The sequence below is a fragment of the Megascapheus bottae genome, chromosome 17 (genome assembly GCF_031878675.1).
Source record: "Megascapheus bottae isolate mThoBot1 chromosome 17, mThoBot2.hap1, whole genome shotgun sequence".
Classification (NCBI taxonomy): domain Eukaryota; kingdom Metazoa; phylum Chordata; class Mammalia; order Rodentia; family Geomyidae; genus Megascapheus; species Megascapheus bottae.
The window spans coordinates 18,715,224-18,738,948 of NC_143525.1; the positions used below are offsets into that span (position 1 = coordinate 18,715,224).

Below are 23,725 nucleotides of genomic sequence, written 5' to 3' on the forward strand. Positions count from 1 at the left end.
GAATACAATACAAAGAGGAGGACAAGGAAAGTTGAGAAGTGTAAAGTAAAAGCCAACAGGGCACAGCGTGGCTCAGGCCTGTAATCCTACCTACTCAGGAAGCTGAGATCTGAGGACTGCAGTTCAAAGCCAGCCCAGGCAGAAAAGCCCATGACCTTCTTATCTCCATTAATCACTAGAAAAGTGGAACACTGTGACTGAAAGTTTTAAAGCAGTAGTCTTGAGCAGAAGAGCTCAGGAACAGTGCCAGGCCCTGAGATCAAAGCCCTAGGACTGACCAAACATAATAAGAAAAGAAAAAAACCAAAGGTAAACATCACTCAATCACGTTTGGAGAGAAGAGGAAGATCTTGAGACAAGAATGTCAGGCAGAATGCCCAGCACAAAGGAGGTAAGTGATACTTGCAAGACAGTGAAAAGTTGCTTCTTGGGGTCGATATCTGGCACGGGAACGTGGCGGAGCTTCTGCCCTGGGCTGAGATCCACACAGGACAGTGTCTGGTCTTGGCAGTTACAGAGTGAACATAAGTTGGTGCTTGGAAGAGCATTGTGTTCAGTGTGCACCGCTAAAGCATTTTCTGTGGTGGATGTTGAAAAATGAGTTGTAGTACGTTGTTGCAGACTCAAAGTTTTAGCTGTGACTTGAGTCAGGGTTGGATGCTGAGTCTGAATCTGGTGTGGATGTGGAAGTGTCACCGGCCTTTGCTTTGGAGGAAGAGTTGTAGCATTCTTCAGGGTAGTACCATGTGCAGCCTTTGTAGATGATGACATTGGCTGACGTCCTGATGTTGTAGGATGAGTTACATTCTTCCAGTGAGGCTGAGTTGAGGTCCTCTGCCTAGCCGGAGTTGGAGTCTTTGGCTGAGCCATAGTTGGGGCCTTCTGTTTAGGCTGAGTTACAGCCTTCCATATAGGCTGGGCCAGTGTCTCCTGCTGATGCTGAGTTGTGGTATCTTGTGGAAGCTTTGTTTTGGTTTCCTGCAGATGCTGAGTTGGGGTCTCCTGTAGAAGCTGAGTTTTGTTTTCCTGCAGGTTTTGAGTTGGAGTCTTTTGCCCAGGCTGTGCTGGAGTCCCCTGCAGGGATTGTTCTACAGTGGCCTGCAAAGACTGTGCTGGAATCTCCTGCAGAGGTAGTGTTAGGGACTCCTGTAGAGGTGGAGTGGGAATCTCCTGTGAAAATAGAGTTGAAGTCTCCTGCAGATATTGAGTTGGGGTCCACTGTGGATGATGAGTTGGGGTCCCCTGTGGATGGTGAGTTGGGGTCGCCTGTGGATGGTGTGTTAAAGTCTCCTGCAAATTCTGAGTTGGGGTCTCCTGCAGATATTGAGTTGAAATCTCCTAGAGATGGTGAGTTGGGGTCGCCTGTGGATGGTGAGTTGGGGTCCCCTGCGGATGGTGAGTTGAAATCTCCAGTGGATGGTGAGTTGAAGTCTCCTGCAGATACTGAGTTATAGTCTCCAGTGGATGGTGAGTTGGGGTCCCCTGTGGATGGTGAGTTGGGGTCCCCTGCGGATGGTGAGTTGAAATCTCCAGTGGATGGTGAGTTGGAGTTGCCTGTGGATGGTGAGTTGTGGTCTCCTGCAGATGGTGAGACAGAAGCTTCTCAGTAGTCTGGGTTGGGATCTCTTGCACATGCTGAGTTGGAGTCTCCAGCAGAGATTGAGTTGAAATCTCCTGCCAGGGCTGTGTAGTGGTCTCCTGCAGAGCCTCACTTGAGGTTTCCTGCAAAGGCTCAGTTGGGACCTTCTGCATAGTTGAAGGAAGTTTGATCTTTGTTGTAGGTTGTGAAGTTAGATTTCCATCCTGGATGTGAAGTGGAAATGTCATTTGAGGAGGAGCTGTAGTCTCCGACAGGGATGGAGAATATTCAGCCTCAGAAGTGGGTTCTGAAATTATGGAAAGCAGTAGGTCCACTGGTTCAAATGTGACCTTGTGTGTCACTGGACTCTGGGTTGTTGCAGGAGCTGTGATGGAAAATGGGGCTGGGGATGTAAACTTCGTGGGTGGTGTTGAATGGTCAGTTAAGGTCTCCTGTATGGTTGGAGAAAGTCCAACCTCCATATTAGATTCTGGGGTTAAGGTAATTTCCACATCAAAAGGTTGAACTGTGACTTCAGTCAGATTTGGATGCTGAGACTGAATCATCTCTGTGTGTAGAAGGGTTACCTCGGGGTGTTCTGCAGAAGGACTTGTTGTCTCCTTCACAGATGAAAAATGTTCATACTCTGTGGCAGGGTTTGGAGTTACTGTAACTTCCACATCAAATTGTTGGAATGTCACATTGGGCAATGCAGAATGCTGAGTTTCATTCTCATCTGTTATGAGAACTGTCAGCCCCTGATATTCTTCTGGTTGTGATACAACCTTCGTAGGGGGCTTTGTAGACTGACTTGGGGTCTCATCTACTGTTGGTGAAAGTTCATCTTCTACAATAGCTTGTACAGTTACTGTCAGTTGGATGTCCACAGGTTGAATTGTTACCCGAGAGCGCTTTTTCAAGTTTTTAACAAGTTTAGCTGTAGTAGAGAGTTCTGGAATAATTGTGAGTTCCACGTCCAAAGGTTGAGATGTGACACTGGGTAATACTGGGCTCTGAGCTGAATCTGGATCTGGTGTGGGAACTGTCATCTCATAATTCACTGGAGGTGCTGCTGTCTCATGAGGTGGCAATGGAAGCTGAGCTGGACCTGCATCTTGAGTTGAAGAGAGTTCTACGTCTACTGGAGTCTCTAAAGGCTGAGGTAAAGCTGGCTGCAGCACTGGAGAGGGTTCCACCTTCTCAGGGAGTTGGGCAGGCTGAGATGGAGCCACTGGAAAAGTTGCAGAGGTATTTTCCTGCTTGTGGAAATCTGGAGTGTGAGTTGCAGTCTCTTGCTGGAGTGAAGGAGGGTCAACATTTTCAGGGACTTTAGGAGGCTGGGAAGGGAAACCAGACTGAGTTGGAGAAAAGTTAGCAACTGTAGTCTGTGGAGTTATGGTCAACTCCAGGTCCACATGTTTCACTGTGGTTTTAGGTGACATTAGTTCATTAGAACCTTTGAACATCATTTCCAGATCTGGAGTTGAAAATCCCCAGCTTTCTGAATGTGAAGGAGGATTTGAGTCCATACTGGACGCTGTTGACTGAATTGGAACTCCTTGCTGGCTTGATGGAGGTTCAGCATTCTCAGGGGGTTTGGGGAGCAGAGTTGTGATCTCTTGCTGCATTGGAGAAGGTTTCTCAGGCAGCTCTTCAGGCTGTGGCAACATTCCTTGATAGACTGGAGATTGTTGATGCAATGCAGGTGGTCTTTCTGGAAGAACTGTAACCTCATTCTGGTCTTTCAAACCACCAGACTGTTCAGAGATCACTGAGGACTGATCAGCAACCCCCTGTTCATTTGAATTTTTAAGTTCAAAATCATTCATCTCCTGAGGCTTAACAGTGTCATTCTGTAATGTAGGTAGAACTTGTTCTTGATTATGTGGAGATTGACCTATAATTTCATTAGGAAACTCTGGAGGCTGAGGTGGCACCTCTAACTCTGCAGGCTGGGATGGAGGTTTAACCTCATCAGAGGTCTGTGTATTCTCTGCTGTGGCTTCCAGTTGGACAGAGGGCTTCTCCTGTGCAACTGGAGGTACAGTCTCTTCTTGAAATGATACAGGTACAACTACTTCTGAAGGCTCTGGTGGCAGAGTTGGGTGTTCCTGCTGGGTTACAGAAAATCCCATATTATTCACTGGCACAGAGGGATAAGCTTGGGCCTCATTGGGGTTTGGAGAACTCCCCCACTCAACCATCCGCTGTGGTGTTATGGTAATCACCACATCTGGAGGTTTACCAGTCACACCCAAGTTTGAATACTGAGATTCATTCAGACCTGAAGGTGAAACTGTCCATTCATGCTGCTCAGAAGACTGAGCTGGTTGTTCCTGCTGAGTTAGAGAAGATTCAAACTCCCCATCATGCTCTGAAGCCTGAGGTGGGGCTGCAGGCTGCATTCCAGAAGGCTGATTCTCCCCAAGAGACTCAGAAGGCTGAGATGCTTGCTCTTGCTCACTGAAAGAGGGTTCTACCTCTTCTCCATAACCTGCAGGACCAGCTAGAGCCTCACTGGGGGCCAGAGACAACTCAGTCTCCTGGTTAGGCACTGAAGTGAAGGTAATTGTCACATCTGGGGGCTTATCTGTAACATAGGAGACATTGGCATGGTGAGCTTGGGCCTCTCCTGGAGAGTGAACTGTCAGCTGGTGGTTTGGTCGACTTGCATCTATGCCCTCCACGGGGGACTCAGGAGCTTGAACAGGAGCCTCATGCTCAACTGGAGGTGTGACTTCCTCCAAAGGCTTTTCAGGCTGAGCTGGGGCTTCCAGGTGGCTTTCCAAAAGTTCTCCAAATGCTGGGAGCTCTGAAGGCTGACCTGGCACCTCTTGCTGGGTAGTTGACAGTTCTTCCTGCTGAGGTCTCCCTGGAGGCTGGGCTGGGGTCTGTTGCTGACGTGGAGTGGTGAAGGTAATCTGCACATCTGCAGGCTGAACTGTGATATTTGGTGAGGTTGAATGCTGAGTTTTATTGCTGCTTGGAAATGGAACCCGTCCATCCTCATGCACCGATTTCATAATAACCTCTTTGTTAACATGCTGTTGTTCTTGAGCCACAAGGGACTGGAGCTTCTCAGGAGTCCCCGGGTTTTGAGTATGGGTGTGCAGCTGGAACTGAGAAGATTCACCTTGTTCGAGCGGTTCTGGAAGTTCATCTGCCTTCTCTTGTGCTTTCTGAGGCATGCTGTCACCATAAGCCATATTTTTACTGGATCTAGCTGGGATTCTGCAAACTGGTTTTCAGTTCCTACCAGAAGGTCATGTACTTGCCGTCTCTGCCTAAGTAGCCACCTCCTGACTAGATCCTTTTTCCGGGTCTGGGGTGAAAGAACAAATGGTTTTTCTTGTGCACTCGGAGTGTACAGAGGTGGAACATGCATTTGCAGTGATGGCTGTTCTGAAGCCTCAGCTAGAGCAATGTGCTGTGTGTCCCTTTGGAGTGGACGAGGCATGGCCTGCTTGTGGTCCTCACCTGGCTCTGGCACTGTCTCTGGGAGTCTGTCCTGCAGACTCAACTCCTCTGGCAGATCCTGACGAGAAGCAGGAAACTGACCTGACCCAGGAGGTTGCTGTGCAGCAGCATCTGTCCTGCGCAATGTGAGCATCCTAGGAGTGGGCTCCTGAGGTCCCGTTCTTCCCTGCTGGTCAGGGGTGCCGGGCGCCGCAACTGGTGCCGAGACCCGGGACCTGCGGAGGGGCCGAAGAGGATCCAGAACTTGACACGTGAAGAGGACTCCTAGGTATGTTGTTCTGGGAGATTCCTGTCTGGGTGCTTAATTAAGCACCAGGATAGTCTCTCGGAGTCATCGTACAGGGAAGGAGAGACCACCAAGAGTGGGGTAAAATATAAGAGAAAACAAAAGAAAAGGATTGAGGGACTGCAGCCCTCACAAAGTACAGTGCAGGAGGAGGAGAGAGGAGAGAAGAAAAAACAGGAGGGACCAAGGAGCTCCCTCTACCCGTCCTTGAAGGAATTTCAGGATGATAACCAGTTCTCTGCCCTGACTTTACATGATCAGGATGCAGGAGAGTCAGATCAAAGCACAGAAAATGAGGGGGAAGGGCCCCCGGAGGAGCTAAGTTCAAATGAAGAGGGAGAATTAGAGGAGCAAGCTGCCAGGTATGAGGCTGATAGATACGGCCCCAGGGGAGGATTTGGTGCAGACAATGGCCAGGGCGTTTCCCGACCTACCCCTTCTGCCCTGCCCCCCTGCGTCCCTAAGACAGGGAACTCCCTTATCGGTGCTCCTACCTGGTCTCGGCTGAAAACTTTAAAAGATCTTATGGCCTCCGCTCAACAGTACTGCACTAGTGCGTAGGCTTAAAGCCATGGCCATGACTCCCACAGACTGGTACGAAATTGGACGCTCTTGCCTAACGCATGGCCAATTCCTGGCATTTAGTGCCTCAGCAGCGGATTTGGCTGTGGCCCGGCATGGCCAAAATGTTGCTAATGGCCATCCTGAATGGACGGCGGACATGCTCTTTGGACAAGGCCTTTATGTGGCAGATCAAATGAACTATCCCATGGAAGTGTATCGCCAGGTTAATGATATATTTTATAGGGCTTGGAAGTCCCTCTCTAACAAGGGAGAGCTTCGAGGTGGCCTTACAAAAATCATCCAGAAGCCTGTCGAACCTTTTACTGATTTTGTTGGGCGAGTTCCTGACGTTTAGTAAATTATCTAAACTCCTTGCAAAGGCAGGCTTAAACTTGGCACCAGAAAAGGTGCAATTTTCAGAAAAGGTTCAGTTTTTAGGTTCCATAATTTCTCCCACAGTTGTTACACCTCAAAAGGTGGTATTAAAGACAAAGCATTTGCATACCCTTCATGATTTTCAAAAATTAATGGGGGACGTAAATTGGGTCCGAAATTTTCTTAATGTCCCTCGCTCTGAATTGTTGCCCCTCTTTTCCTTATTGGAGGGAGACCCGGATGTTACCTCACCTAGAAAATTGACTGTTCAGGCTAAGAGTTCCATTCAGCGTCTTGAACAGGCCATAGAAAATGCACAACTTTTGCGTGTAAATCCATCAGCGCCAATCTTATTGTGCATTTTTAAAACAAAGAATTATCCTACAGGAGTATTATGGCAAGAAGGCCCATTGTTATGGTTGCATGGAAATTCTTATGGCTTAAAAACTATTCAGTATTTTCCAGAATTAGTTGCTTTGTTAGCTCTTACAGGTTGCAAGGCGTGTTTGACTCACTTTGCAAAATTTCCTGACAAATTAATTATTCCTTATACCCGGCAACAAGTACAAATATTGGCTGCCTCTGTTGACTGGTGGGCAGTTTTGGTGTGCTCCTTTCCAAATATAATTGACAATCATTATCCCAAACATCCACTGCTGAATTTTGTGCGTGAAGATTGGGTGTATTTCCCCAAAGTTACGGAAAAACTGCCTCTGAGTAATGCCCTAATTATATTTACAGATGGGTCAAAAACAGGCCGAGGTGCCTATGTAGTTCAAGGAAAAGAGCCAGTAACTTTAAATTTTCGACCAGAAACTCCACAAGTAGTTGAATGTCTAACAGTTTTAGAAGTATTCGGGAAATTTCCTGAGCCTTTTAACCTATATTCTGATTCACAATATGTAGTTAATGCAGTGGCATCCCTGGAAGTCGCCGCCTCCATAAAAGGTAGCAGTACAGTTTCAAATATATTATCCCAACTTCAGAGTTTAATTTTACAAAGGAAAAATCCTTTTTTCATTGGTCATATTCGGGCACATACTGGCTTGCCTGGTCCTATGTCAGAGGCCAATGCCTTAGTGGATTTGACTGCCAGAGCCCTGGTGGACCTTTCCCATAATTCTGTTCAATTAGCACGAGATTTTCATCAGCTTTATCATGTTTCTGCAAAAACCCTTCGTTATAAGTTTTCCATTTCACGCCAACAGGCTAGAGAAATTGTTAAAGCTTGTCAATCCTGTGTGGTTTATCACCCCTCTTTTATAATTGGGGTTAATCCTAGAGGACTTTGTTCTAATGCCCTGTGGCAAATGGATGTTACTCATGTACCTGAATTTGGCCGAGTAAAATATATACATGTCTCTGTGGATACCTTCTCTGGCATAATGCATGCCACCGCCCTTACTGGAGAAAAGGTGTCACATGTCAAAGTCCATTGCTTGGAAGCCTGGGCAGCATGGGGAAAACCATTAAAATTGAAAACAGATAATGGCCCTGCTTATGCCTCTGCCGGATTTCGCTCCTTTTGCACTCAAATGCAGGTAGTTCATTCTACTGGCCTCCCTTACAATCCCCAGGGTCAGGGAATTGTGGAACGCGCCAATAGAACACTTAAACAACTTTTATTTAAACAAAAGGAGGGAATAGGCCGAGATGCCTCCCCCAGAGAAAGGCTGGCCATTGCACTGTTTACCTTAAATTATGTAACAGTGGATGACAATGGACAATCAGCTGCTGATCGGCATGCTGGCAAAATGGCAATACCACCCACACAAAAAGTAATGTTGAAAAATGTTATCGATAATAAATGGTATGGACCGGATCCTGTAATTCAGAGATCCAGGGGAGCTGTTTGTGTTTTTCCACAGGGACAGGAATCCCCCCATTGGGTGCCGCAGCGCCTCGTAAGGATATTGGAGGAAAATCAAACGCCTAAAGAGGACGATGCGAAACAAAATCCTGGGAATAACCCTGTTAATAATTCTTCTGCTGCCACGACTTTGGATGAAGAGACAGAAGGGAAAAAGCAACAAGGAAAAGACGATGTGGGCAGTGATGAAGACCTTTCCATTACCAATGCCTGTGACTAATGCTTCTTCCGTTTTCCCCTTTGTGCCACCAATTCTTCCTTGCAACTTCCCTAGGACTGCAAGGTTCCCTATGCCTTACCCTGTCAAAAAATCTGTCCTTCTGTGTTAGGCTGGTTTCTCAAAAATTGGGTCGCTCTGATTAATGTATAGTTCTGGCAAGGGAAGGGTTGTGGGGTTTTCTGCACTTGTTCCAGAGGTGGACCTTCCTGTTTATGTTTTTACTCTTTAAAGCTTCAAGTAATGATAGTATTTTAAATTGTTCTGCCATAGAGTGTAAATTGAGTCAATGCTGGAGCCGTTGCCTACATTTGTTCCAGTTCCTGTGAATGTTTGTTGCAGTTTGTTTTGGGTTTTGTGTCTTTAGCCTTTGGTTGCTCTGCCGAATGAGGTCTCGCAATAAGAGAGAGAGAGCAATGCTTGTTCATGCACTCACTGCCTTGGAGCAGGGACACTCCCCCAAAATTTGGCTTGCAGCTTTAAAGGTCAACTAAAACTGTCCTGTACTGCCTTTGCACCCTCGAGACCTTAGTCTATTGCACGAGGAATAGGAGTATAGGCAGCCAAGAGTTGTGAAATGATGGACAAAGTACCACTCCTGACCCTAACAGGTCAGGGAGAGCATGTGCGTCAGCATATGGGTCTGCGCCCCTAGCCCATCTCCACAAAGGGAAAAGAGGACCTGAAGGGGAGGGATCCAGAGTTGATCGCCTGGGTCACTCCTCTAGAGTAGGACCTCAAGTTTTACTTTGGAGGACAGCACCTCTGCTCTCTTCACAACAGGTATGTTGGCCTGCTGCATTAAAACAGAAAGGGGGAGATGTGGGGAGCCGGAGCGGCCGACATTACAAGACGGCGCCTGTCCCCTGCCTCGCTCTTTGTGAACAACTTCTTAGTTCTCCTTATTTGGTATGTGAGTGCGGAGCCTTTGCTCGTTCCACTGAGTCTGCGCGTATGACGTCAGAGGCCTGACCAATCCCGAGTTTTAAAATGACCCTGGCAACAGAGCAGCCAATGGCAAAAGCCCCGTGTTCCTTGATTGTTTATAAGCAGCTGCATTTCCCTGCCCCGGGCCCCTCTGCTTCAGCTCTCCCTTTAATCAAGTTGCTCTTCAATAAAGCGTGATACGAGAAGGATCCTCGGGTGGTGTCCGTTCTTCCCTGCTGGTCAGGGGTGCCGGGCGCCGCACTCATATATACATATATATACATAAACTTGTGTATATATAACATATATATTCATATTATATTACATATAAGATGCATTTTTCTTTAAAGCAGGATATTGATTTGATGTTAGAAAAGAACAGTATGGCACATTAGAGATTATCAGCAATCTAGAAGGAATGATTTTCTTTCCTGTACTGCTGTGTAAAGTCAGGATTTTGTACTTGTTAACCTGTTTAGCTTAGTCACATTTTTTTGGATACAAAAGTATTTATTTTATGAAATTGGTATTTAAAATAAACTTTTCATCTGTCTACTCACAAAATCTAATTTAAAACATGATACATTTCTCTCTAGCTGATTTGATGCTATGCTTTACAAACAATACTCACTTATTATTTTTTATTAAGAACCTGTACTAAAGAAGTTTTTGTTTTATCAGAAAGCATTTCCCTTTTCTTATAGAGTGCTTCTTAAATGAAGACACCAACAAGAACTACTTTCAGATGGTACAGAATTTCTTATTTCTTGAAGACTCTGTGGTTGACCACTTCTTCATTAGTTACCTGCAGCAGCAAAACACCTTCCTTACTACCAACACCACTGAAGGAACCAAGAAAAGCTTTATTAATGATCACTTGGCTTGCCTCAGCTGTTGAAATGAAGCACTTTATAGTCTTTGTGGCAGCAGAATATACTTGTCCATGGTTCCTATCAATGCTAAAATTCCAGCAGGGAAAAAAATGATATGTTAAGCACCCAAATCTTCATGGAGAGGGGAGGGGGGAGAAAGAAGGAACAAAAGGGAAAAACAACCAAAATAATTTAAGTATGACAAATTGGAAAACGGGGTTTATAGAATTAAACCTGTTTGTGTTTATACATTGTTAAACTCAATTTATAGCTATGTTAAACTACGTAAGAACCACTATACTAATGAAAGACCATTGAAGAGTTATTAGTTTATCTTTTAGGGAAGAAAATTAAGAAAGAAAAAGTAAATAAGACCTTACCTAAAGGAGTTTAACTGAAGCTTAGAACTATCTTGCTCTACCCCTCAGCTTTTGTTGGCATCCTTATAAACTACTGTAGTAACAGCTTTGTTGAAGCAGCACAGTTTTTTAAGACTGGCGGAATTTAGTAGCCGTCAAGAGTTCTCTTGTACTACACTTGTGTCCCTGAAGAGTACCTTGTTGGGGTTATTTGCTTTCCTTGCATTGAAGAAGCAGCATCTAAAAGATCTAAAAAGGTGTTTCTCCTTGCAAAGATATCCCTTAAGTTATCTAGATAATTTAATCCTGATGAATTGCAGACAACACACTTACATCTGACCAGCATTTATCTTACAGAGACATAACAATGGACCTTAATTATACTACCCACTCCTTAACTTATTTAAAACAAAAGTCTATAATTACACAAATTTCCTTTAGAATTATTTTATTAAATCATAAATGTACAACAGCTTCTTAACTCTACACATGCACTTAAATTTTTAAAGGAAAAACGTTATGTCTTTTTTTTTTTTTGCCAGTCCTGGGCTTGAGCTCAGGGCCTGAGCACTGTCCTTGGATTTTCTCAAGGCTAGAGCTCTACCACTTGAGCCTCAGCACCACTTCCAGCTTTTTTTCTATGAATGTGGTACCGACGAATCGAACCTGGGTCTTCATGCATGCTAGGCAAGCACTTTAACCACTAGGCCAAACTCCCGGCCCTATGTTATGTCTTATTACACCATGAACCTGGCTAATAGCTTCTCAAAACTTTTGGGAAAAATTTTAAAAAAGGTTTCACATGTCACCTCAAACTTACAAATTTAACATTATCAAAGAAGGAATGCTTCTAAACTCTTACAAAGACCACTAGAAAGAAACAACAAGTATAAAGCTAAGAAACTGTCTCAAAGGCATTTGTTTTTGTTTTTTACAATCCTTCCTCCACAGTAAGGTTATTAAATAATCAAATCCATTCACAAAATGGCTCTCTGCATCTGCTCTGGTGTCTTCTGCCATATCACTGCATATTTATGCATGACTGAGATAAGAGTTTCCTTAACATTGTTATTTCGATAACCTGAAGCTGTTCTGTTACCTCTGGGCTCTCATCCTCTCCTATTTATACAGTGAAGCCTGTTTCAACAGAAATAAAGAGTAAAAAAATAGGTTATGAAATTATCCATCTAACCAGATTTTAAGGAAAGATAACATGATCATAAAAAGCTTTTACTCTTGCTGCTAGGACTCCCAAGATAATAATTGTAAAACTCAAAAACTACTTACCCATGTAAAGGAAGAAGCTCAGTATTGGCTCCTCCCACCATAACCACCACTTCCACCACTGCCTCCAGGACCATAGTTTTCTCCACCATATGGTCCCCCCATATTCCTGCTACCACCATAGTTTTCACTCTTCATTGGACCATAGTTAGAAGGTTGCTGGTTGTAATTTCCAAAATCATTGTAATTTCCACTTCCATAATTTCTTCCTCCATAATTGTCATAACCACCTCCGTAGCCCCCACCCTGGTTGCCATATCCAGGTCCTCCACCACATCCTCCTCTTCCTCCTCCATAACCAGGGCTACCTCCAAAATTGCCACCTCCAGGTCCTCCTCCATACCCATTATAGCCATCCCCAAATCCACATCCACTTCCATATCCATCTCCTCTTCAACTCTTAGAACTTTGGACCTCCCGCATTTCTTGTTTAGACAACACCTTTCTTACTTCTGCATTATGACCATTGATAGTGTGGTATTTTTGCCACACAATTTTATCCACAGGATCATGGTCATCAAAAGTAACAAAGCCAAACCCTCTTTTCTGTCCAGACTCTCTATCAGTAATTATTTCAATGGTATCAATTTTTCCATATTCTTCAAAGTAAATCCCTAAAGTGATATTCCTCAGTATCTTCTTTAATTCCACCAACAAACAGTTTCTTCACAGTCACATGAGCCCCTGGTTTTCCAGACTCCTCTCTTGCTACAGCACGTTTTGGCTCAACCACTCTCCCATCAAATTGAATGAGGCCTGGCGGCCATGGCAGCATCAACTTCAGCCATAGATGAGAAAGTTACAAAACCAAATCCTCTTGATCTTTTGTTTGCGGGATCCCTCATAACCACACAGTCTGTGAGCTTTCCCCATAGCTCATAGTAGTTTCTCAAACTTTCTTCTGTGGTTTCAAAGCTTAAGCCACCAATAAAGAGTTTACGGAACTGTTCCTGTTCTCTCTCCATGGCGCATTCAGTCGCTTCAGCCCGATTTCCCGCAGCCTAGCGAGATGAGAGAGATCCCAGCGGACGAACACGAACCGGACTCGTCCTGGCGCTGTAGTGAGAGCTGTGGCTGCTCGAGAAACCACCACCACCGAGAGCACCTCCGCACAGGACTCACATTTGTTGTAGGTCGTGGGACTTGGACTCTGGACCTGGGTGCTGTCCCTGAGCTCTTCAGCTCAAGTTACCACCCTACCACTTCAGCCACAGTGCCACTACTTCCTTGAGTCACATTTCTAGCCTAGCTTTTTTGCTATTTATTTTGGAGATGGATTCTTAAGACCTTTTCCCGACTGGATTCAAAGCAGCGAGGAGTGATTTAGTGTGTGTGTGTGTGTGTGTGTGTGTGTGTGTGTGTGTGTGTGTGTGTATGCAAGGCTGGTGTTGGGCTTACACTTCTCATGGCAGAGGGCACATTGTTCTTTCCATCAGGAAGAGAAACATACTGGAATGTAGCAGCTTGCAGCCATTAGAGGGGCAGGACAGGAGGTACAGGCTTGTATTGAGGTCAAATGCAGCCTAGTTTAGTGATAGAGTACTTGCCTAGAATGCATAAAATTCTGGGTTTGATTCCTCACTACCACATAAACAGAAAAGGCTGGAAGTGACACTGTGGCTCAAGGGATAGAGCCAAAAAGGAGCTCAGGGACAGTGCCCAGGCCCTGAGTTCAAGCCCCAGGTCTGGCACAAAAAAAAATTCAGCCCTGGCCTCTGGGCTGGATTGAATTCAGAAAGCAAGTGCCCAGAGGGGAGGGAGGTAGGGCTGGAAATAGGCCAATTCATTGACCTGTGTCCTGTGTCCCTTAGCATCTACTGTCCGTTAAGTGTGTGTCCCTTCCCTTTTTGGGGGTTTTCAGTTTGGTATTTCTGCAGAACTGGTTTTAGACTAGGTGAGTCTGAGGATGTTTGGTACAGTGGATAGTTGAACAGGAACAAAACAGGTAAGATTATATATTGTCTTGGTGGCAAATTCATTTTAAACAAGATGGGAAATATAGCTTGTTTTGGGTGCTTTCTTGTTTTTCTTCTATGAACATCTTGGCAAAAGAACAATGATTCTGAAGCAGAGCAGTTCTAGTCACTGTGAGAAGCCCAAATAAAAATCAATGTCTCCTTCCCTCCCAAAGAAGAGTATAGTGTTTCTGGACACAACTGGCCCAGGTAGAGAATTAGTGGCATAGGACAAGCTCGCCTTGCTTCGAAACCTACCACACTTAATGTACCTTCTCTGTGTCCACTGAAGTTGTGCATAGGTACTAAAACGTGGAGCCATGAGAAACCCCACAAAACAATCTGTCTAGCTAGTGAACACTTAATGCTATATATTCTACTACACACATTATCAATCCAAAAGAGAAAAATAGGCAGAGTGGAAATGAAGTGACATTTCATCTACTGGAGACCAAGAAAAAATTAACTAGTCCTTCCCACAACCACTGTTCCCCTCTCATTGGACAGCCTGATCTTCAGATGCACAATTCCAAACATATCAAACGGGCTAACAAGCAGCATCTATTACCTGACCTCTTCAATCAACATGTTACTTGTAACCTGCAACTCCAACCTTTCCCAACTTGACTGGATAGGGCATCAATCACGACAGACTCTGCTAAGTTTCCACAAATCATTGGTTTATTAGAAAGTTCCTTTCCCTCATTTTACAGCATATATATCTCTATCATATGTGATAAAGTTAAATACAATCTGTTATGCTTGTAAGTAAGGATAGGTTATCTTGTTTTTCTTAAGTTTAAAATGACTATTTTGGAAGTTAAAGAAAACTGCCCCCAGGAAGGCAGAGGCAGCCAGAGTATGGCTCAATCTACAAGCTAACCGGAAGCAGCACAAAAATGTTAATACTGTGTTCTTTTAATATTTACATGGGCTGAAAGCAAAGAAAAATGAATCCTTTCACCTCATACAGATGATTTCATTTTTTTCCAGTGCTAGTCATTATTTCTGGTCAGAAGAAGAGCACTGAACAGGCAAGAGGGGGACTTAGCCAAGAGCTTTGCCCATAACTTGCTTCTTCTCATGAGTTCAAAACCTTTTTCTTTTGGAAATTGGAGAAGGCATGAAAACAGAACCTTGGCCCAGCTTAGTAATGGGGTTTCTTGTTAGCTGACCACTCAACCAATTTTAACCATAAGTACAGGTTGGCATGTGCCTAAGATGAAACCACTAGTTACAACATGGAGATGGGTCCTGCAATACAGCACCTTTGGGTCAGTATGTTAACCAGGGCAGAGCGCCTGGGTGAAAGAAGAACAGGAGAAAGAAGGGCTGAGGTGGTAATTTCTCTGGTCAGTGTCATGCGAGAAAAGGAAAAAAAGAACCTCTACTGCTGAAACTGAGCTGAACAGATAGCATGGAACTATAAAGCAAAAGAATTGAAGTATCTATAAATATGCTCACCTCCCAATGGGAGGAGGCAAAAACTGTACCAACTCTATTATCCTCTGGTCTACTCCTATTTCAGTTTATAGCCGACCCAAAAGGCACATTACAAAAAAAAATTGTCAGAGGGGGCTAAACACTAGGAAGGCAAATGAATGCCTGGAACAAAGTGCCCAGGGAACCGGGGATTCCCCTCCCCCCAACAATCTCTGAATCTTACTGCTTTCAGAGAATAAAGATGTTTAATTTCTCTCTCCTCTGTGGAGTTCACTTGTTTCTTGGCATAGAACTACAAAGCATGCAAGGGAGACAGTCACAACTGAGCATTCCTCTGACACCTGCAGCAGACTGCTGCCCATTATCTCAAAAATCCCAGTGCTGGGGGCACTAATTACTGCAAATTACTTAACATTTTGTCCCAGAGGGGGGAAAAAGTTTTTTTAAACATTTTTATAGTTCATAACTTCAAAAAATACATGAGCTTGATAAAATATACATGCTTAGTCATTTTTGCATCTAGCAGAAAACAAATACTTTATTTTTTTGTTTGTTTTCATTTTATAACCTTTAAAGTTTCTTAATTCAACTAGGGCAAACATATTTACACAAAGCCACCAGAACAAGGATCACTTAAAGAGCTGGATGTAAAAAATATTATTGCAGTATACTACAAATATGGAACCTTTTTATTATGAGCTACAAAAAGCAGCATTTACGTTTATAGAGTTCAGTGCAATTTTTACATTAAAAAAAATCCTATAAATTAAGAAGGAAACGTAACACAACAGAAGAAAATATACCCTTCAGACACATGAGCTCCTCTCTGGGGAAGCACATGGGAGACTGTTCCACATAGCTTCTATTCATGATAGGATCTTCTTTTCTGGGTTATGCAGGTGTCTCTTCAGAGATGAGGGACCTTGAGGACAACAGTGCCAAATGTGTGACTCTGTTGCTATGGGAAGTGGAAAAATTGCAGCCTGAGTTGCTTCTGGTTCCAGGTCAGACTCCTTTTCCACCTCATCTGGGAAAACCTGTCACCAAGGGATGGTCAAGGACACTGCCCCAAAATGGTGGTACGTTCACCATTGGAAAGACAGCTTGGTCTTCCATGTGGCACTGAGAAGACAGGACCAGATTGGGCCCATGGCAAATGCTTTGGTGACAACTAGGCCAGAGAGGAGGAAAATGTTTTAAAATTTATAGATGGGAAGAGCAGAGGTTAAAAAGTAGAGGAAGAGAGGAACTATTTAAACTTGACAGATTGGAGATGTTGCCTCAGAGGAGTGGGTAGCACTTACTGGTGTTCTCCTAGCTTAGGAACACAGGACAGGGAAACAGAGGGGGGAAAAAATCCCTGATAGTAAACCCAAAGCAAACCTCAAAAAATCATTTCTGTAAGCCAAAACACAATTCTTTGGCTGTCAGACACTGCCCATTCCAGCTTTTACTACTTGCTGGTATTAATGGCTCAACACCCCCAAGGAAAGAATTATGGATTATCTTCCCTGGCCCTACGTAGGTTCCATCCCCCAACTCATGTGCCATGGCTGGGGGGGTGCTGCAGGTCCTGACCTGAGAAGATGGGGTGAAGTAATGGATGAAGATGGAGGGCAGTGGCAGCTGCTGCAGCAGGCCGTGGAGCAAGGAGGGTAGGGTAAAGGGCAGCATGTGGGACAGGATGGAAGGTAAAAGGCCCAGGATGGATGGCTGAAGCAGGAATTATGTGAATGGGGTGGCTAGCAAGGAAGGTGGCAGGATGGCCAGGGATGATAGAATGAGTGAGGTGGGACAAAGAAATGGGAGTTAGATGGGGTTGGGGAATATGATGAACTTGGGCAAGAGGCTGGGGATGAGGATGGGGGTGAATGCCAATGGCGGCGGCAGCAGCTGCAGCATGATGTTGTAGAATAGCATGCTGAACAGTTGTGATGGAGGTGGCAGAGGCTGTGGCTGGTTGCTGAATATGGATGGGCTGCAGGGCTGGTGTGGCTGGGGCTAGGGCTGCTGAAGCTGGAAAGGCCTTTACTTGCTTGGCCAGAAGCTGCTGTTGGATGTGTTGCTGTGCGGCCTGCTGGAGTTTGCTGTACTTCTCCATCTCCTCAGGGGTGAACGTAATGGGTTGGCTCTCCAGGGGAGCCAGCGAAGCATCCTCAGCCCCATCTGTTGATTCAATACTAGGTTCCCCACTAGGAGGCGCATAACCAGGGAAGTGCTCAAGATCTGGTGCTATAGGAAGCAAGCTGGATTCCACAGGGCCTGGGTGACTGCTGCTATCCAGGGATTCTAGGGTGTCCCCATCACTGGGGTCAGGGAGGTAGTTATGGGAGATGGTTGGATCCCCAGGGTAGCAGTCAGTATGTGCCGGGGTACCCAGTGGAGCCACAGAATGATCAGCAGTAGCTTCTTCGGACTTTGGATCTTCTGGGGGTGGGTCTGATAAGGAGCCAGCTGTTTCCTCTGATGGGAACTGGTGCCCAAATGGGACTTCACTATTCCCTGGGGGCCCTTCTTCTGTCTCTGACTGCTCTTGCTCTTCCCCCCTTTCCAAGCCAGACTCTTCACATTTTTTGTTGCTGGGCTTTCGAGTAGCTGGGAGCTTCCCTATCAGTGGAAGAACAGGCTTATTGCCAAGAGAGGGAGGCAGCTTGGGCCCAAAGTAACCTTGGGGAGGGTCCTTGAGCTTGAGCCCAGCCTTATTAGGGGTGACCAGCACCTCCTCACTCATACTGGGTTTCCGCTCCACTTTCCTGGCCTGGATTTTCTCTAGTAGCAGTCTGGCAGTAACAGAGTTCTTATCTTCAGGGCTGCAGTCACTTTCTGATCCCCTCCCAGTGCCAGTGTTACTATTCTGGGATGGTGGGCCTGTCCCCTTACAGTCATCTTTGCCATCATTTTTCTTTCCAGGACCTTCTCCTCGGCCTGCTCGAAAATAGTGAGGAGACTGAGAGCGATATATTTTTGAACGAATAAAGTCTCGACGGCCAGAACGCCTATCCTCAGGGCTCTCGTGACCCCATGATCCCTTCCTAGAGCCTGATCTCTGAGAAGGACTCCTGGTGCTGCGGCTGCGATCACGGCTATAGCTGCGGCTTCGCTGCCAGCTGTGAGCTGTAGTACTGCGGCTTCTCCTCTTGCTGCGGCTGCGACTACAGCTGCTGCTGCGGCTCCGGCCTCGGGATCTTGAGCGCTCCCTGGTATGACTCCGAGATCGGCTTCGTGACTGGCTGCAACTGAGGCTATAGTCATCATCAGATGATGAGTATTTGTGCCGTTTGGACCGGTGCTTGGAGCTGGCATAGTCGGAGTCATCTGAGTCATGAGAGCGCTTTGAGTGCCTTCTTGACCGATCACTATAGTCACTGTAGCTGTCATCAGAGTAGCTATGCTTTCTACTGTAGCAGCTCTGGTCTGAAGAACCATCTGAGCTACTTGAGTAAGAACGCCGGGAAGAGCGATGTGAGGAATGGCGCCGGCCAGACCGGGAGCGGCTGCGAGAATGCTCACTGCCAGAGTCTTCATCTTCTTCTTCCTCCTCCTCTTCCTCTTCCTCCTCTTCTTCACTATACTGGGAGGGAGACTTCTGGTGGAGCCTACGTGATGAAGCATCATCACTTTCTTCCTCTCCACTACTGGGTCGGCTCCGGTGGCTGGACCGGGTATTCTGTTTGGTGCCAGCCCTGCGCTGACAGGATGAAATTGGAGGTTCACTTTTGTGTTTCCTTCCACCATGGTCTTGGGAACTGCTACCACTCCCACCTTCCTCCTTCTTGCCACTGCTCCCCTCTTCAGCAGGGAGAGATTTCCGCTGGGAGTCATCTTGGGCTCGCCGTCGTCTTCTGGGTGGTGCAGGACTGCCACTCCCAGGGGGCTCTGGTTTGGGTCCTCGTTCAGAATCTGCTGGGGCTGACTTATTCTTCTTTCGCTTCCGTTTCTTGCGCTTCTTAGACTTCTCTCCAGATTCTGCCTTACAGCTTTTCTCTTCTGTATCAGCCTTGTGTTTCCGTTTGTGTTTGCTAGACTTTTTGTGTTTCTTTTTCTTCTTGTGTCGGTGGGACTTCCCAGATCGTTCTTTCTTGCTAGGAAGGCTTCGCCCAGTGTCTTCAGTCTCTGACCCATGGCTACCTCCAGGCTCTTGCTTATTACAGGCAGACCCTGAAGCAGATGGATCCATTCTGCCTTCTGAGGAATGTAGTACATTTTCTTCCCCTTCCTTGCTTTTATTAGGCTCGCTAGGATCAATACCTTGGAGAGAGTCCTTTGAGGAACTTCCTTTATCTTTTGGTTTTTCTGTCCCTTTAGCTCTGGCATCCTTGTTCCTTGAAAGTTTAAAGTCAAAGTATAAAGGGTTACAACTGTAGGAAATGGAGGGCTCTGCCTTGGTAAAAACTAATAGTTCTGACGGCCACTGGAGGGCAGTGCTCTCATCTTTGCTCAAAACTGGGAAGAAGGGGCCAGTGGGATGTTTGGGTCCTTCCTGGTTTGCTTTTCCTGCTGGGGTGGGCTGAGAGATTTCTTTAGAAAGAGGAGACTCACACATTTGGACTTCTGAAGTCTTCTGACTCTGGCTTTCTAAATTCTGCTCAGTTACATCCCTTCCTGAGGCTTCCCTTCCCGCGGCCTTCTTTATCTCAATTTTGCTTCCAGGCTCTGAGGTGTCAGGAATCGTGGTTTCCTTCTGCTGCTCAGAAACTTCACTAACTGTCTTTTCTGCTTCCTGGCTTACTGCTGCCTTAGCACAGCCTTTAGGCTTAGGAGAACTGCTTTTTTTGTTCTCTGAAGCATTCTTAGAGTGTGTACAATTATCACCTTCCATTTGTTCACTGGCTCTCATAAAAAGTAAAAAGGGGAAATTCGGCTTTACTTTACAGTGTGCGGGGGGGATGTAGTGGTAATACTCTGGCTCTATTCCTCCAGTTCCTTCTTCTCGCTTCATCCTTTTTAACTTGGATAATGTTGAGGCAAGGGATCCTCCATCCTGAGGCTCTTCATCTTCTTTTTTACCATCAAGATTACTACTACCATCACCATCTCCCACCTTCTGCAGTCCTTGGTCAGAACCTTTCTCATCAGGTTTTGTTCCATCTTCAGAGGTCCCTTCCTCTGCATGATCTTTGAAAACTGATGCTATTGATTCAAGTTTGACAGGAGCCTTTTTGGCAAAGGAAAACGATACTCCCAATTTTTGCAGTGGGGTCCCCACATTATTCTTAATACCAAAGCTGATGCCTTGGGAAGCCAACCCAGGAGCCTGTGCCAGTCCAGTAGTGTTTGTGATTTGTACTGCAGTAAAGGGGCCTCCTTTATCTGTGGAGAATTCAGATCCAAGGCCACAAGTGGTAGTGGCACCTGTGCCACTGTTTGTAGTTGATTCATCCTTATCCTCATCTCCACCTTCTTCATCTACTGCCACTGTGGTTGGTCTGAACATGGGACCACTTCCAGGTGCACTACATAACGGTTCAGAAAAGTGAAACAAACAAAAAAGAGGTTTAGGGGTACATTTTACCCATCTTATTAAATACTCATCATTTAGCAGTGGAAAGCTCCCTCCCATCCCTCAGTACTAGAAAACTGAATCCAGGGCCGTGGCCATGCTAGACAAGTGCTTTGCCGTGAGCTACACTCTCAAGTAAAGAACTCACTTTTATGTTCTATCATTCCCCATGTTTAGGTCTCAGACATTGAATGGTGGCCCTTCCCAAGCCCTATGCTAATAAACAAAACTTGCTTAGTAGAAGTTAGACAGTGTTTCACTCAATTAACCTACCAAGTTAAATTCCCAGGGCCAACCAGTTAATGCTGTTGTTTCTTTTTCTTTCCCCTTTTTCCTCCAGTCCCAGGGCTAGAACTCAGGGCCTGAGCACTGTCCCTGAGCTTCTTTTCCTCAAGGCTAGCATTTACCATGTGAGCCATAGCACCACTTCTGGACTTTTCTGTTTATATGGTACCAAGGAATCAAACCTGGGGCTCCATGCATGGTAGGCAGGCACTCTACAGCCTTCCCTCCTTCCCAGCCAGCCAGCCTGTTTGCCTCCCTGCTTTCTCTCCCACCCTTCTTTCCCTGCTTCTCTATCACTACCATCTCAGTCTACGTTAGCTTGCTAATAGTTTCATTTTACACTGTATCATTCTTATACTAGTGTGCTATCAGATATATGTCTATATAGTCAGTCACATCTATATACTCTTCACAAAGCGTGCATTTCATTCGGCTAGAGAAAAAAATTTATATTTCTTTTATGTATTAAATTTCCCTCCCTTTCCCTTGCCTTCTCTTTCCTTTTTTTTTTGCCAGTCCTGGGGCTTTAACTCAGGGCCTGGGTACTATCCTTGAGCTTTCTTAAGGTTAGCACTCTACCACTTGAGCCACAGCACCACTTTTGGTCTTTTCTGTGTATGTGGTACCAAGGAATTGCACGCTAGGCAAGCACTCTACCACTACACTATACTATCAGCCCTAAATTTTCATTTCTTAAAAAAAAGTATACATTCTAAATTAAACATCGCCAGAAACCTTTATTAAGCTACTCTATGGCAGTCTGTGGCTAATAAGGCTTTTGTAAAAACTAGAGTCTGTGCCTATCTCTTGGACACTATGTAAAAACATTTGCTTTTATGATAGAGTAGTCTCCCCTGAGCCCCAGGAGATATTTCTGACCTCCAGCAAACCTAAAAACATATGCCATTAGAACAACAAACAAACTACACCTTTATATATATGGCGCTTACACTTAAAAACTCTCCCCAGCCCCCTCTGGTAAAGTTTAATTTGTAGAAATTTAACAACAAAATAGAATATATTTAACAATACACCGTAACCAAGTTACATGAAATTGCTCTCTCTTTAATGTGCAGTAACATGTATATACTGGACACAGGGATGATTCATGTCCCAGGCAGGAGAGAATACGACAGCTCAAGATTTCACCATGCTACTTAGAATGGCACACAATTTAAAACATAAATTCTTTTTTGCTCTGTTGACCTCAGAGCCTGGGCACTGTCCCTGAGCCTCTCTGGGTAGGTTAGTACTCTATCTCTACCACGTCAGCCACAACACCACTTCTGTGGTTCACTGGACATGCAGAACAATGACCATAATCATTTTAGCTTGGACCTTGGGAACACTCAATGCAATTTATAAACTGCTTATCTTGCCTGAAATTTTCAGTGTGTAGCCTACATTGGGTATCCCTTGAATTTCAAACTCAAGTTTATTCATTTTGATAAAGCCTCTGTTAATTGTCCCTTATCTCCTAACTCCTCTTAATTCTAAAACCAAAAACATTCAGATACATATTATCTCTTGTTATATGAACTGCTATTAGAAAATGGGCACTTAACAGATGGGACAGATGTTTGCAATATGTTGTAGAACCTACCCCCAAAGATACAAAACAAGTAAAATTCCCAAAATACAATAAAACTCTTTAAGTGAACAAAAAGGACCTTCTGTTTTTGTCTTGTTACTTCAGTAGTATCACGGACTCACACATTAGTTATAGGAATGAAGAAATACTGGATGATACCTTTTATTCCCTTGAGATTACTTGTATATCCCCCCTCCCCCTGCCCAGTATTAGGGCTAGAACTCCAGGTGCAAAGCAAGTAGTCTACTACAAAGTCAATACCCTTAGCCCTAGTTGGTAATCACTTTTTATTCACATATAAAACTGAGAACTAAAACTTACCACTGTAGAAAAACATATATTAGAATATGCCTTGAACTAGAAAAACGGCCTAGTGTACTTGCTTGAACTAGCGACTGCACATTGTCCCTGAGGTTTTTTTTTGCTCACGGCAGCACTCTATCACTCGATCCACAGTTCCATTTTTGGCATGCACGCGTGTGTGTGTGTGTGCTTAATTGTAAATAAGGGTCTCAGCCTTTCCTGCCCAGACTGACTTCAAACTATGATCCTGAGACCACAGCTTCCTGAGTTGCTAGGATTACAAGTATGATCCACTAATACCTAACCTAAGCAAAAATTTGTTTACTTTTCTTTATTTTTTATTCAGTTGAGGGGCTTTAACTCTGGGCCTGGACACTGTCTCTGAGGTCTTCATCTCAAGGCTATTGCTCTACCACTTGAGCCACAGTGCCATTTCCAGTTTTCTGTCATTAAATGGAGATAAGAGTTTCAAGGACTTTCATGCCAGGGCTGGCTTTGAACCATTATCCTCGTATCTTAGCCTCCTGGGTAGCTAGGGCATGAGCCACAGCCAAAATTAAAAAGCCACAGTCAAAGTCTGTCTACTATCTCCCTTCCTAACTCTGTCTCCTATCCCACCTCCACCCCCTGCCCCACCTCCTTTCATTCGTCTCTTTCTTTGAGATAGGGCCTAGCCTATGAAGGTTAGGCTGGCTTTGAATTCTCCATTCTCTTGAGTGCTGAGATTACAAGTATGCCAATTGTACTTGGCTTAATAGTTTTTCTTTGTACTAAAACGAGTGTCCTCTTCAGTCTTGGGTAGCCACTGAAAAACCAGGGACCTCACTTTTTTTTTTTG

The 23,725-nt window shown here is 45.0% G+C and overlaps 4 protein-coding genes and 1 pseudogene across 9 annotated transcripts in view; 1 reads left to right on the plus strand and 4 right to left on the minus strand.

Moving 5' to 3' along the window:
* The window catches only part of LOC150051242 (uncharacterized), a 31,260-nt gene extending 21,756 nt beyond the window's left edge, over positions 1-9,504 (plus strand). Inside the window, exons 1-2 of one of the 2 annotated variants that reach the window (XR_016538292.1) lie at positions 5,329-7,229; positions 8,150-9,504. Coding sequence is in view for 1 of the 2 variants with exons in the window: in XM_090350119.1 (XP_090206245.1) it covers positions 8,150-8,371 (222 nt within the window). In the remaining variant the exon portion in view is untranslated. Of the gene's footprint in view, positions 1-5,328; positions 7,230-8,149 lie in introns of those variants that run through there. The other variant, XM_090350119.1, reaches the window with a different exon arrangement.
* On the minus strand, positions 315-1,323 carry LOC150051244 (uncharacterized; the record flags this gene model as incomplete). The annotated part of the gene is made up of 1 exon (XM_090351455.1): positions 315-1,323. A coding segment is annotated over one exon (999 nt), but the record flags the coding sequence as incomplete, so codon positions are not given.
* On the minus strand, positions 1,302-5,290 carry LOC150051245 (uncharacterized). Its single transcript, XM_090350039.1, has one exon. The coding sequence runs from the start codon at positions 4,783-4,785 to the stop codon at positions 1,339-1,341; it is 3,447 nt and encodes a 1,148-aa protein (XP_090206165.1). The 5' UTR covers positions 4,786-5,290; the 3' UTR covers positions 1,302-1,338.
* Positions 9,505-11,240: 1,736 nt separating the features above from the next.
* LOC150051246 (heterogeneous nuclear ribonucleoproteins A2/B1 pseudogene) lies at positions 11,241-14,097 on the minus strand (annotated as a pseudogene). Its single transcript, XR_016538291.1, has 2 exons — positions 11,814-14,097; positions 11,241-11,663 (listed from the first exon to the last, which is right to left on the minus strand). The product of XR_016538291.1 is annotated as a heterogeneous nuclear ribonucleoproteins A2/B1 pseudogene (transcript).
* A 202-nt stretch (positions 14,098-14,299) lies between these two features.
* Gpatch8 (G-patch domain containing 8) overlaps positions 14,300-23,725 on the minus strand; it is a 74,393-nt gene continuing 64,967 nt past the window's right edge. For 3 of the 4 annotated variants that reach the window (XM_090350037.1, XM_090350036.1, XM_090350038.1), the window contains one exon: positions 14,301-20,661. In XM_090350037.1, coding sequence (XP_090206163.1) covers positions 16,749-20,661 — 3,913 coding nt within the window. In that variant the 3' untranslated portion in view covers positions 14,301-16,748. Of the gene's footprint in view, positions 20,662-23,725 lie in introns of all 4 variants that reach the window. The other variant, XM_090350035.1, reaches the window with a different exon arrangement.